At 42.7% G+C, this 14,637-nt stretch overlaps 1 protein-coding gene across 1 annotated transcript in view; it reads left to right on the top strand.

Moving 5' to 3' along the window:
• dag1 (dystroglycan 1) overlaps window positions 1-14,293 on the top strand; it is a 70,517-nt gene extending 56,224 nt beyond the window's left edge. The window contains exons 3-4 of the mRNA XM_084742106.1: window positions 9,785-10,240; window positions 11,162-14,293. Of these exons, the coding sequence (XP_084598232.1) occupies window positions 9,785-10,240; window positions 11,162-12,985 (2,280 nt within the window). The 3' untranslated portion in view covers window positions 12,986-14,293. The remainder of the gene's footprint in view (window positions 1-9,784; window positions 10,241-11,161) is intronic.
• Window positions 14,294-14,637: the final 344 nt, after the last annotated feature.

Here is a 14,637-nt window from a genome sequence, read left to right as displayed (position 1 = left end):
GCTGATGCTGCGAGCTAATCTGCATGAATCAAATCAAATCTCATCCGGAACTCATTTTCCGATCTCATAAGTTTTCCATTTTAAAACACGGTTGTTGTCTCTCGGCAAACACGTTGACATTTGAGAGTTGCGGCCCTCGTCGCTCGTATATGTGCCGTTCCTAGATTGCACCGTTAAAGAGTGTGAATGTGCCTGCTGCGGTCCTGGGCCACGAATGAATTTTTAACGGTAGAAAATGGGCTGTAAGATGGATTTCCCCTCATAAACATCCGCCTGCCTGTTAGCCCCCACCCAACTTATTCTATAGCTCTTCCATCCATCCATCCATCCATCCGTCCCTCCTCTTCAGCTCATATTTTCCACTGGAAACACTTGACTATGCCAGCAATTCCCTCTACGCCCTCTTTCTTTCGCTCTCTGTGGGTTTTCTTTCTCGCCTCTCCTCTTTCTCACTCTCGCCTCATGCTGGGTTACTCTCCGTCTCGCTCCACTTCTCAGCCCTTTTCACATTATCTCTCACTTCCCCTGCTTTTTCCTCCATCATTCTCTTTTCATCTCCCCTCCCTCCGTGTCAATCATCCCCCCTCCCTCTTCGCCTCCGTCCCCGTGCATCCTCCTCTCCTCCTCTTCCTCACCCCGCTCCCTTCACGCTGCCTCTGTTTTCCTTCCTCTCATTCCTTCAGAGTTTCATTTCACCCCAAGTCATCATATCACCACAGCATGCCCACGCTGCTCCTCCTCCTCCTCCTTCCTCACCTCCTCCAAAATATGAGGCTTATCTGTCGAGCTGTCAACCGGGTCCCCGCTAACAATGGCCTCCTTTCTCCGTGTTCTCCTCTCGCTGCAACAATGAGCTGCTTTCTTTCCCCAAACGCAGAGAGACTCGACGCCTCCTCGTAATATCTCCATGTTTCTCTCTATCATTCTTCTTGCTTGACCTCCCTCTTTCTTCTTTCCATCTCTGCTCCTTCTGCCTCTCAGTCTTTGTCGATACTCTGACTGTCTTTCACCGCCTGTGTCTCTTTCTCTTCAGGCTTTCTTTCCCCATAAGAGCTCTGTGATGTCTCTTGGGATAATAAAGGTGTGTGTGTTGGTGGAGCAGCATCTTTATACGTATGTGCAGTGTTAGCAGGTCAGGAGAGCTCAGGGTGAAGTCAGGACGAACAGATTCTACAGTATTTCTCCATCTGACGGTAATAAAATATGGTTTGCATGGTTTTGGCTGTGACTGTAAACCACATAGAGTAGTGGAGAGAATATTTTTGTGTCCGTAAATACAAATTTTCTGCAGAGACTATGTTAAATGAATGGCAGCTGGATCAGTCCCAAGATCTGGATGAGCATGAAACTCTCCTGGTTGAATCATCACTTAATGAAGTTTAGCAGATGCTTTTGGAAATCGTCCTAACAGTCTGTTTTCATTTTCAGTCGGACGGCCTTCAGTCTAACCAGTGTTCGTGGCACAGAGGGATTCAGTTTTACCTAAACAATCAGTAGAGACCAACGTATCCACTTGAATCTAATGTCAGATTGACAAAGGCCCATAGCCCTCATTGGATAAATTACTTTTTTTAACTGAGTAAATGTCATAAACAGTTGAATCGGTGGAGTGGGCAGATTCAAAGGACTCAATCAATGGCAAATCTGGTGCTTTGATTTAAAAGAAGTCAAAGATACAATCCTTGAGGCATAAAAACTTAATTGTGAAAGTAAGAAACCAATCGATATGCTTAAAATCTCTTTATTTCACTGCTAAAGATTATGCATTGTAGAAATCTGATAACACATTCAGTGGTTTAAATCAGTTCTTTTTCAAATTCTGGTTCAGTTTTGGATGAATTCTTCTGCTGCAGTGTTTGGTCTCCAATTTCAGTGACACAACTCTGAGACACAACTTTCCATTACAAAGTCACACCTTCAAAACTTTACTTAAATCTTCAGTGCAGCACTACTGCATATACATCAATGTTCAGTACATTCTGTTCTTTGCAAAACAAGGCCTATCATCACCAGGTAAAACACTCTGTATTTTTCAATTCCAGAGTTTTTGAATTAGCGACCGAGTTGGCTACAATATGGCAAAAAAAATTTGTGCATACATGAAAAGCACATTTCCACAGTGTTTATGTGATTAGTCTCACTGCCAGAAGAGGGAGACAGAAGTTCTGCACTGCAGGTTTAAGTACAAGTTTGGAAGTATCATCATCAAGATGAACTTAAAAGGATCAAGAGTATAGTATAGGAAATTCATTGTTTTTATAACCTGATCATATGCTCTGTATGTAGAATGTCATTCTGTAAATTAACTATGTCACCTTAACTATCATATAGATAAGAGGGCAGGAGGAGTCCTGATCAGGACCACTGTAATTCACCTCAGTCCTGTATTGCCTGTCCTCAACCTGGCCTCCATCTGTCTTTAAGTTTTTGTTTCTTCCTGGTCTGACTGTGTTCACTGGGAGGCTGCTAATCCCGGTTCTGTTTCCTGCTTACTCAGCTCCGGTTCTGATGCCCATTCTTGTGCCAGTCCTCACCAGCATTCCCCAAAACCTCCCATTCTTCCCAGTCCGGGCAGAGTCAGTTAGTGATAGGATTGCTAGTGCATGGCTAACTGAGCTAACTAGCTAATTCTTACATGTTGCACCTGTAAGAAGTTGTTAATTATGCAGCAGACTTCTGTATTTCTATGTTGAAGTAGTAGTAAAAATACATCCTCTAACTGTATAGAACAGGGATGGGAAATTATTTTTCATAGGGGGCCACATGAGAAATGGTTCAGACTACAGTGGACAAGACAAAAATGATACAAGGTCATAATAACAGTCAAATGTCTAAGAACTGTTCTATGTAGGACACTTCTACTGTTGTGCACCCTTTCTGAATCACCATGTGATAAACTGTGGACTAATATTTTGTTGGCAACATCCAAAACTTGATGTTTTACAGTTGACCAAACATGCTGCACACAGGTTTTGACGATAGTAGCAGGAAAACGTAGAACAACAACATAAACAACAAGCATGTACGCAGCACTGAGCCCTTTCAAAAATAAAGGTCTGATAACTAAACTGTCTTTGCTAGATTTTAAATTTTTGGTGTTTTCATGATGGCCTTGTGGACCTCATGAAAGCTTTCAGTGGGCCACATCTGGCCCAGGTCTGCTACAGATGCTGCTTTGACATTGGACTCACATTAACGATCAGCGCTGACGCTGATTTGCAGTCCATCTTTCACTTTTTGTGGGGGCTGTTGTGCCGTCCTCCTCAGGAGTGCAGCTCCTCTCAGTGACTCCACACACAGCAGCTGAGGAGGCGTGAGCGGCGAGTGACGCCACTGATGCAGAGTGAAATAAGGATGATTCCAATGATCTGCGATAATGTCTCCCTGTGTTTCATGCCCGTCGCTCATTCAGACTTCAAATGCGAGTTGGTCGCACACCACAGCGCCCATCGCTGCAGCTTATGGTGCTGATAGTCACGGTGGCTTTATGGCTGACATGTGTGTATGTGTCAGTGCTGAAAAAAAGAGGAGAAATGATCAAACAAGCCCTAACTTTGATGAGATTATCATTCATTTCGTTTTAATTAACAGTCTTTTAAGTCGGGGTGTTGGAGGGGCAGAGCGGACGTGGTTCGCAGCTGCACTCACACTGAGGGTGACAACCACATTTTACACATGTCACTGATTCATGCTTTAAATCATCCAAAAGACTCTTATCTCTCAGTAGATTGGCTTTTTAACAGCACCAACATTAACATTCATTGTACATGGTGCTTTAAAGTAATTGTGTACCTCTTCAAAAGCCGTATTACCGCAAACTGGTCAGGGTTGGAATCTTTTTGGAGGTTAATAAAACCTGATTTCCCTGTTGAAAAGTTCTTGAGCAAGGCATATAAGAGCTCTGAAAGGTTATCATACTGCCTGGTAAACGCCCCGAGTAAATTAACTTTGATTGTTGCCTCTATATGTTATGTCTTTGCCCTAAGTTGCCCTTGCCACCACCTTAATAGCTTCCCAGAAAATAGTTTAGTCTCCTTCATTTTCGCCGCCCGGCCCCCTGTGCCTCTCCAAATAAATCTTCCAAAATGCAGGGTTTCCTGGCTGTTTCAGAGGGGCTTAGGCGGTAACCTTGCCAGTGGTGCGCGTTGTAAGGGAGGGAAAGGGAGGCTGGAGGAGTCTGTGAGAGCACACGATAACCTTTAGGGCCAAACATCAAGCTCTCTCGCGCTGGAGCCCTGTGCCAGGAAAAGATATGAAATATTTTTCTTGACATTTTGGGAGATTTGATGTATTTTTCATGTTCTTTTAGGGAGGCAGGAAACTACAAGCTCTCTGCTGAGTTCATGTAGGAGTTTTAAAGGCACTGTTGTGTTTTTGTTTTAACACTCACTGACTGAGAGAACGTTGCCTCTGGTTCAGCACATAGAACCTCCACTGATACACCAACCGATCACATCTGGAAGGCTTTCTGTGTTGTCCAGTTGTTGATGCGGAGAAGACCAGTCCTTATTCAGTGTGTCCTCTTATAGAGTCTAATGTCAGCCTGTTTTGATGAAAACGCTTTCTAGAAGCCTATGGCATTATAAACATACTTATAATGCTTTAGCCATAACACATCATAAAGCCTTTTATAATAACTACTAAGGTATAGTATCATAGTACTTAAATAGCACCACTGCTGGTCACTCAAAATATGCCGAAAATGACAGTCATCTCATTTTGAGCCATTTTGGATGAACGATTACGGTAAAGCTATATTTCTTGTGACAACTTCAAAATAAAAGTCAACTGTTGTTTTGCCAGTTAGATGCTTTTAATGTGAAGCTACAGTAGAAGCATTTTTTTCAGGAATTTTGACGGTTTGTAATTCTACAGATATTTAAATATTGTAGTACTTGAATTACTGGTCATTCTGCAGGCCAGATTGGAAGCTTTGGCAGGCCAGATGTGGTCCACGGGCCACCAGTTGGTGATCACTGCAGTACAGTCAGTGTTAGGGTTATTTCAGCTTTTTTTGGCTTCTAAACAGGGGCATGCCAGAAAAAGTTTGGGATTCAAACTTAACTTATAATCACATTATAATGTATTACTAAAGTGAGAATAACAATTTTCTGCAATGTATCACAGCAGATGGATCCTACTGGTGAAGTTTTGATAATAGACTCTGGGCGAGTAAATAAATTGTTTTTAAATAACTAACATCATTTTTAAATTAATATTTTTTGTCAAATTATTAACTTTTAGTAAGTAACTGTGTAATAAGAAGGATAATGTGCAGTTAATGTGTCAATATTGCAAAATAAACCACTTCACAGTGATTCAAGGTGACTCTGCTCCATCCTGTCAGGGTTTATTTTGCCATAATGATCCATTCACTGTACATTATCCTGCTTATTACACAGCTTCTTACCAAAAAAAAAAATCAATAGTTTCACACAAAATGATTTTATTGCTCTTCCAGAATCTATGATCAGAACTGCGACCACAGCAACGGTCTGTGCTTCACAGGTCTATTATACAGAAATAACAGACCTTAGAATGCTGTAATTGACCAATCAGAATCAAATATTTTAAAGTCATCTAATAAGTCATTATAAAACACTTTAAGATGTGTACTGTCCTCTCAAGCACTGAATTCTCTTTGTCAGTGCTGATGGCTATAATTATACATCGCTATAACACATTATAAGTATTTTTGTAATGCTGCATAGACATGGACATCATAGACAGTGGTTTTGTTTTTTTCCTTCCTGGTTTTAAGAAGTTGCTCCATATCAGCAAAATGTCTGAACGTGTTGCAGCCGATTTTGTTTGATATTTTCACTTCTTCTGACCAAAGTATTTAAAATAAATAAAACATGTGTCACCTATATTTTTCTCTCTTACTCATATTTAATTGGTCGCAGATAAAGAGGTGATCATCCCTGTGCTTTCAGGATGCAATTTAGTAATTTGCAGAGCAATTATGACAGTTCTGATGAGATTACTGCCTGGCAACTCACTTGTCCTTCGTCGTCTCTTTGTGATTTAATTTGCAATGCCATGTCAAGAGGCAATCGGTTTGAAGTTTGCAGGCTGTGGAACTCTGCGTGACAAATTAAATCAAACGTTGCTCGAGGCGGCGACATTTGAAGACACATAAGTATTTTTGTTTCTTGTTTTCCTTTTCAGGCAAATATATGCCATCAACACTGCCTATGATATTTTGGGCATCTCTGTTGCCGGCAGTGGACATTTCTGTCCTGTTGTCAGTTGTGATATTCCTGCATGTTTCCCTGTAAACCACAATTATCTCAGTGGATTCAATTGTAAATAATATTTGTGTTTCAAGCTGGATTTCATAATCTTGGCCAAGAATCACGACATCTTCCCACATCACCACCTCAGAAATTAGCTTTTATCTCCCAGTCAAAAGGACTGTCAGATCGAGATAATGACATTTTGAAATAATGACAGCAGAAAAGAGGAATGCAGGGATACAGAGGAGGGGCAAGGTGTCAAAAGAAGAAAGCAAGGGGAAAGGGAACAAGGAGCAAGACAGGGGAATGATTGTGAGAAAAAAAACAAATCAAAAATAAAATCGTTGCAGTAGCTTAGTTCCACTGTGTTCTTTTGCTGTTTCCGCTGGAGGAGACCCAAGTGTTTCTGGGAAGAGGGCGGAGGCCTGAGGAGGTGTGGACGCTTGTCCAGGGGGAATCATTGTTAAAAGCCCAGCTCCTGGCAAGGTGGATGTGTGTGTTTGTGTGTGTTTGTGTGTGGGCGGGTGTGACCTAATGACACATTTCAGACTCGAGACCAGCTAATCGAGGACAGCTGGTGCAATTGGGGACAAAAGCCGTGACCCCAGCTGGAAAAACTCTGATTTTTGGGTCAGTGGTTAAAGTGATAGTTTGGATAATTTGAAGCGGGGTTGGACGAGATTATTGATAGGTTGACACGCCCCCAGTTTGGAGAAGCAGAAAGGATGCAGTGCTATGGATGTGGTCAGCAACAAAAGGTGTGTTAGCTGCTTAAAAAGGTCCACCTGAAAAAGATCAATATTAGTTTAAGTTTTACGTGTATTTAAAATATTTTCACCACTTCACTTTGCCATCATACAGCCTTTTCTGACGGTTAAATACACCAAATATCTCTTCAAACCAACCAAACTCCCTCACAGAACCCAAAAGTTGCTGGTGTACTGCTGCCTCCATGTGTTAGGTAGTTTGTGTTATTGTGTGACTTTGGTGTTTGAAAAGGACAGTTTGGATTCACCAAACTCACACAATAACAGCAACAAGTGATTCAGGCAGAAATAGACCAGCCGCTCATTTGCTCTGCAAGCTAAAAGGTAAAGTTTTTGCCTGAGTAGTTTGTTTGGTTTGAAGAAAGGGATGAGAGTGTGTGTGTGTGTGTGTGTGTGTGTGTGTGTGTGTGTGTGTGTGTGTGTGTGTGTGTGTGTGTGTGTGTGTGTGTGTAAAGGCAAGGTTAAGTAGTGAAAATATTCTCAACGTAGTGTATACTTAATCCGATATCTTTTTTCTTTTTAGCTGTTTTTTTTAAAGTTGCTAACATTTAAATTTTGCTGCTGACTGTCTACAGCAGTACATGCTTTAGTTTTCATGCTGTTGCTCATATCTGCTTCTCCAAACTGGGGGTGTGTGGACCACCATCTACTGTAGGTAAAACACCGACTATGGATAAGGACATCATGCAACCACACCTGAAATAACCCAAACTATCCCTTTAAGGTTAGAGTAAGGGTAGGACTCCAGGTAATGAATGTATTGTCCCCAAAATGTGCAGGAGCACATTTGATGTTATCTGGGTGGCCGCATGTGTGTGTCTGAGGGAAAATGCACACACAGCTTTCTTTGTGTATCTGTCTGTGGCCTTGTATGCATGTCTGTGTCCATTTCTGTGCATGTCTGCGTGTTTCAGAATGTGTGTGTGTGCTGGTCCGTGTGTGTTTATGTGTATGTGTGTTCTCCCCCGGCACTGCCTGTGTGCTGGTTAGAGCATTAATGATGTGTCTGGGGAGCACTGCCTCTACATAATTTATCAACCAGGATTTATTAGCCGCAGAATTAACTTGTAGGGGCCGGGGAGCGCAGGATGCATTTGTTCTTGTTTTGGGATTTATGTGTGTGGATGCATTGTCACTCCCATGTGATCCATTTCTCTCCATCAGCCTCCTGCCACGGGGACGTCCCCAGTCGTATAATTGGCCAAGTTATTTTAATTTTAGTCGAGTTTGAATCACAATTCAGAGCACTGCTTTTCACTGTGCGTGCGCGCGTGTGTGTGTGTGTGTATATACCATGTTGAATAGCCACAGCAGTAAATCCTGCTCATGTAGTTTTTAGCACAAACTGGATCCTTTATTTCTACATTGGCCCCTGTCAGAAATGTTTAAAATAAGCACAACTTGCATGAGTAAGACTTAAATTTAGACATATTGGAAGACAAATCACAACATGAGAAATAAAAACGTGAGGATTTCACTGGCACATTCCACAACCAATCCAACAAAAGCAGCCATCCTTGAATCCACGAAATTGTCGTGAACTCGACAAAAAACCTCATACTTTGTGGAAGAAAAAGTTTCATTTGTGCATGGGTACTTTTTTCTTTTTCTAAGAAACTGTCAAGAACATTACTTTTTTTCATAGTCAGTCACTGAATGTTCTATATCTGAAAGCCTTCACTTTACGTTTTCTTCATTCACCTCACTTCATTTTCTTTCTTTAAAACATTATGTGCAGATCAGGCATAATGTTTCTAATATTTTTTATCCCATCAAATCAAAACACACCCCTTTATTTGTGATTAATCATCTCCTATCATGTACAGGACTGTAAGTACCTTGGCACACTGATATGGAGCAACACCAGTGTTAGGTTTGCAAAGACTCAACAGCATCTGTACTTTTTAAGGAAATTTAGAAGTTTTAATGTGGACAGAAATAGGGTTGTTAATTGCTGTTAATAATTACACCAATTGAAAATGTATTACCTGACAACGTGTGCCTTGTTAGTCTTGAAAGGGCATTTGACATTGCGAGAGCAATTATTTTATTCTGTTAATTTGAATGATTTGTGCTTAATTTTCACCACTGGTTGGCCTCAGAATGCTGTCTAGTGGGACGCAGAATTCAATTTTATTTTTTTTAGTTTTTATTTTGGGTAATTTACAAAGCTAGTTATTCTTGTATATAAATGTGCTCCAGAATTCAGATACACAAAAATGCTATCATGATACATCACCAGGTAGAAAACAAACATGTTTTGACACTGTTAACTTGGATGCGGTGACACAAAATGGTTTTTGAAATGAAAAAGTGATGTGGGAGAACACCCTGCACCAGTAAAAGCTTCACAGTGAGTGGTGAGGAAATCTGACCCTGAATACATTAAATTTAGATTCAAAACAGCAGCAGTGATGCTGAGGTGAAAGCACAGTGTGTTGAACGTGGTGAAATGCAGTCGCAGCCCAGTTTATTTTTAGTCACACTATTTTATTTATTTTTCTCTCATTTATTTGGGATAGTGGTCCTCAGAAGGTTTTAACAATCAGAAGTAACAAAAGGTTGAATTTAGCTCACAATATCACAGCAGACCCACTGCACTCTCCATGGCCTAAAAACGTTCTTTTATGTTCAGGGTGAAGGTCCAACATGGCACCGTCAACTTCATTTTATGTCCTTAATGGATTTCCCAAATTGATGCTTTTTTGTGATGTTTCATTCATTCATTCATGTGTACTGAACATGCATCGATTCATTTCTGTTTTGTTCATCTTTCAGATCACAGAGATGGGTAAGGATTCCCTCCCTGCCTGGCTGCACTGGGACTCAAGCAGCAGAATCCTGCAGGGTCTACCTTTGGAGGAAGACAAAGGGGTCCATTACATCTCCGTATCCATCTCCAACAACTCAAAATCCTCCTATTCTTCGGAGGTGTTCTCCATTGAGGTACACCCTGAAGATCACCTGGACACAGATTCAGCCCAGCTGGCATCCAACCAGGCCGAAGATGACGTCCAGCCGTTCGTGTGTGGCAACGAGGAGCCGGTCACAGTGCTGACGGTGATCCTGGACGCCGATTTGACCAAGATGAGCTCCAAGCAGAGGGTGGAGCTCCTGGATAATATGAGGAGCTTCTCTGGGGTTGGGCTCCAGCACATGAAGATTCTCCCTGTGGTCAACAACAGGCTGTTCGACATGTCTGCGTTCATGGCTGGGCCGGGTAATGCAAAAAAGGTGAGCAAACGCACAAGCAGTGAGGCTATTCTTACATGATACTGCCATGTTAGCTTTAATGAAAAAGGGTACTGACCTAAAGATTTATAAAATGGTGTGAGGAACCATCTTGATCTGAATGTTGAAAATATGGAGCAGATGGTCAACAATGAAACCATCCCTCAGATTTTAGTGATACAGACTACATGGAAGACTACAGTGGTCAAGCATCAGCCATCCTTACAGTCTGTTTACGACCAGGTTACACTAAGACAAGCTGTGTTGGCTTTCTGACATTTGGAGCCTCAGGCACTGAATAACTAGTGGGTTCCAACTCACATTTCAGAACATTTCGTGGCTTCAAAAATCTGATTGTATAAATGCCAAAAAACATTAAGAACCTTAATATCGATGCTCAAAATGGTCAGGAACCCCACTATCACAGCTCGAAATTGTAAAGAACCCTTATATTAATGCTTGAAATCTCAAAAAAGCCAATAGACACTAAAAATTGTACACAACCTAGATTTGCTTTGTATAAATGCTGAAAATTAATGAGAACCCCAAACCCCCACAGCTAGAACTCATCAAGAAAAACTGTCAACATCCAAAAATGTTCCAAACATTGTTCTCAATTAACTTCTTATAGCTGTGAAATGAAAAGGTCCATAAGAAAGATCTCGGATGGTTCAGAAACAAGGCCTTCTTTTTTTTTGTATTATTAGTGATGTTAATATTGAGGTTTGCTTTTTTCTGTCAGCCTGGGTTTGTAAAACCTTTCCCTAGAAATTTCCCTTTCTGTGGGAAATAAAGTTAATCTTGAATGTTAAATGAAAAATTAGAATGAATGCTACTGAGTGCATGAGTATATGTTAATTAATAATTTAATATATCGCTTTATCAGATGGATAATTAGATTAACAATTCTCAATGTCTCCCCAGGTGGTGGAGAACGGAGCTCTGTTGTCCTGGAAGCTCGGCTGTTCGCTGGAGCAGAGCACCGTCCCAAATATCAACAGCGTCCAGGGTCCCGCAAAGGAAGGCACAATGTCAGCCAAGCTGGGCTACCCTGTGGTGGGATGGCACATTGCCAACAAGAAACCCCATGTCCCAAAGCGGGTGAGGCGCCAATTAAACAACACTCCAACACCTGTTCTGGCAGTGCTTCCTCCAACAACTGTAGTGGAGCCTCCAGTGAGGATTATCCCAACCCTCTCCTCTCCCTCTATTGCTGCACCAACCGAAAGCTCTGCTCCGCCAGTAAGAGGCCCCGTTCCTCTTCCAGGCAAACCTACAATCAGAGTCCATGACCCTATTGCCCATACCCCAACCCTGGGACCCACTCAACCAACAAGGGTAATGGAAACCACCAGCACCATGCCGATTCAGCCAACCATGACCAGGCCAACTTACGTAGAGGCCACTGCCACACCGCCCACACCGACTAGAAGACCTACCAAAAAACCTAAGAGACCCAAAACCACACCGGTGCCCAGAGAGCCAAAGACCTCCACAGCCAAGCCATCCAGGCGCACCACACCATCACCTGGTGTCGTCCCAGATCTGTCCAATGAGAAGCCTGTCCTGCGTAACCCCATTGACCAGGTCAATGCGTTGGTGGGCACCTATTTCGAGGTTAAGATCCCATCTGATACCTTCTTTGATAAAGAGGATGGCACGACAGACAAGTTGCGTCTAACTCTGAGACAGAACCACAATGAAGTAGTCGGAGAGGGCTCCTGGATCCAGTTCAACACCACCAGCCAACTTCTCTACGGCCTTCCTGACATCCAACATGTGGGGAAACACGAATACTTCATGCAGGCGACTGACAAAGGTGGCCTCAATGCAATTGATGCCTTTGAGGTGCGTGTGAATCGCTGGCCCATCAATGACAAGACCCCTGTGATCTTCACGGCCACATTTGATGGTGAGCCACGTTCAGTAACAAACGACATCCACAAAAAGATTATGCTGGTCAAGAAGCTGGCGCTGTCACTTGGGGACCGCAACAGCAGCACAGTAAGTCTAAGAAATATCACCAAGGGGTCCATTGTGGTGGAGTGGACTAACACCAGCCTCCCGCAGTACCCTTGTCCAAAGGAACAGCTCATGGCCATGAGCAACAAGCTTGCTGAGGAGGGAAGACCCTCGGATGCCTTCAAGAACACCATGGGGCCGGAGTTCAGAGTGCTGGACATCAAGGCCAAAGGAAGGGCAAGCTGCAGAACTTATTCCTTCATCCCACAGGGAGAGATTGATATACCAGAACCTCCACCAGTCACTCCAGCTCTGGGAACTGGCCGGCAGAGCACTGATGATGTCTATCTCCACACGGTCATTCCCGCTGTGGTGGTGGCAGCCATTTTGTTGATAGCAGGTATCATCGCAATGATCTGCTACAGGAAGAAACGAAAGGGCAAGCTGACTATCGAGGACCAGGCAACCTTCATCAAGAAAGGTGTGCCGATTATCTTCGCAGACGAACTTGATGACTCTAAGCCGCCTCCATCGTCCAGTATGCCCTTGATTTTACAGGAAGAGAAGCCCCCTCTTCCACCCCCAGAGTACCCCAACATGGCCACGCCAGAGACCACACCCCTCAACCAGGAGCTGCTGGGGGAGTACACAGCTCTGCGGGACGAGGATCCTAATGCACCTCCCTACCAGCCACCACCTCCCTTCACCACTCCCATGGAGGGCAAGGGCTCCCGTCCCAAGAACATGACTCCCTACAGATCTCCACCTCCCTACGTGCCACCCTAAGACTTGTTTCACCCTCCCCTCGTAGGGCGGAGGGAGAGGACGCCTGAGGAACTGTGACGGTTTCCATTCTGGTGTTTGTCTGTCTGGACATTTACAGGGAGAGATGACAAGAGGTGCTAAAGTACAAAACAGCTACAGGGGACTTTGGTTTGGGAGGGGGAGGAATGAGTCGGGTGGGGTTTTACAGTAGACGGATGGGATGATTGGTCGAAACAGCTGGGAGTGACTACTGTTTTAGTGGTAGCCCAGCTACTACAGTGGCCTAAGACAAACCAATTCTCGTCACATTGGCTTTTGGATCGACCAGTTGGTCAGAAGCGTCGATTGGGAGACGTGTTCTCCCGTCCCAGCATTTCATTTTGTTTTCCTCTGTTGATTTACTGGCTTTTATTTTGTTTTTTTCCCCTCATTATCCCAAGATTCTTTTTTTTTTTTTTTTTTTGTCTGGACTGAACCGTTTGCCTAACAACTCTTCTTTTGTCTTGCTTTCGAATAATACGAGGAGACAGTGAACTGCCACCAGACCACTGCAGGCGACAACTCGTGTTTTTAATAAGGAGTGAGATTCTCTGAATATGAAAACAGTGATCACAACAATCTCAAATCACCCCTGCAGACGACACAAGAGAATGAGAGGCCAAGGTGTGTGTGTGAGGGTGTGTGCGTGTGTGTGAATGAGTGGGTGTGTTTGTTCAGATTCAATACGGTTTGCCTTTTAACACTAGTTGTCTGTTTCTATCCTTATTCACAATGTCTAGTAAAGATGAGAATAACAAGGTAGCCTAAAAAAGATTTAGAGATGAATAATAAATAATTTGTTTGTTTCATTGGTTTTGAAATTCACTGTATATCTGGAAGATGTTATGATAGATTGTGTTATATTTTTTTGGTGGTGGTGGAAAAAAGCGGGAAGAAAGGGACTGCCTCGCTAAAATAAGCTGCGGGAGCTCTTTATTCCTGTTTTGATAATAACGATTACAGTCCATTAGATTAAAAAAAAAAAAAAAACACCTTCCTCTCAGTTACCTTCATACCCGCAGGCTCAATGAGGTGCAACAAGAACACTGGCTGGGATGAGGTAAAAACATGAACTACTGTTTTTCTATGAAAGAGATTATCTACTATCAACTTGTAAATGCTGAGTTTAGTGTGGATTTGGATGCAAAATGTTTTGCTTTATGCAGATTTCAATTCATGCAATTTGAACTGTATTCCGTCGCTATAGCAACGTTTCCTTCACCCACAAACTTTGATTTTTCATTCTGAAGTTACTCCACTTTTCACAGTTAGCATGGTACGTATTGTTTGTAGTATTAACTGTTCGTTTTGTATCTACACTCTCAGAAATAAGGGTTCCAAAAGAGTTCCTTCCTGAAGAGGTGAGGTTTTTTGTCTTTGCACCATAATATAAAAGTGCTCTCTGTAGATGCCCCTGGGTGGGTTCTAGATAAAACCCTTGTAATATATTTTTAATAGAACCCCCTGGGTGGGTTCTTTTTGGCACCCTTAAGAGGTGCAAGGGTTCTGGATAGAATTCCCAGACATAGTTGTTGGTGCAACCAATGTTCTATGTAGAACCTCTCATAGTGCATTCTGGTGGAAACCTTTACACAAGGTTCTAAAACCCAAAAAGGGTTCTTCTATGGGAACAA

This window comes from Lutjanus erythropterus, chromosome 2 (assembly GCF_056507025.1).
Source record: "Lutjanus erythropterus isolate fLutEry1 chromosome 2, fLutEry1.hap2, whole genome shotgun sequence".
In the NCBI taxonomy this organism is placed as follows: domain Eukaryota; kingdom Metazoa; phylum Chordata; class Actinopteri; order Lutjaniformes; family Lutjanidae; genus Lutjanus; species Lutjanus erythropterus.
The sequence above is the reverse complement of the archived record's forward strand: the minus strand, read 5'-3'. Positions and strand labels throughout refer to the sequence as shown.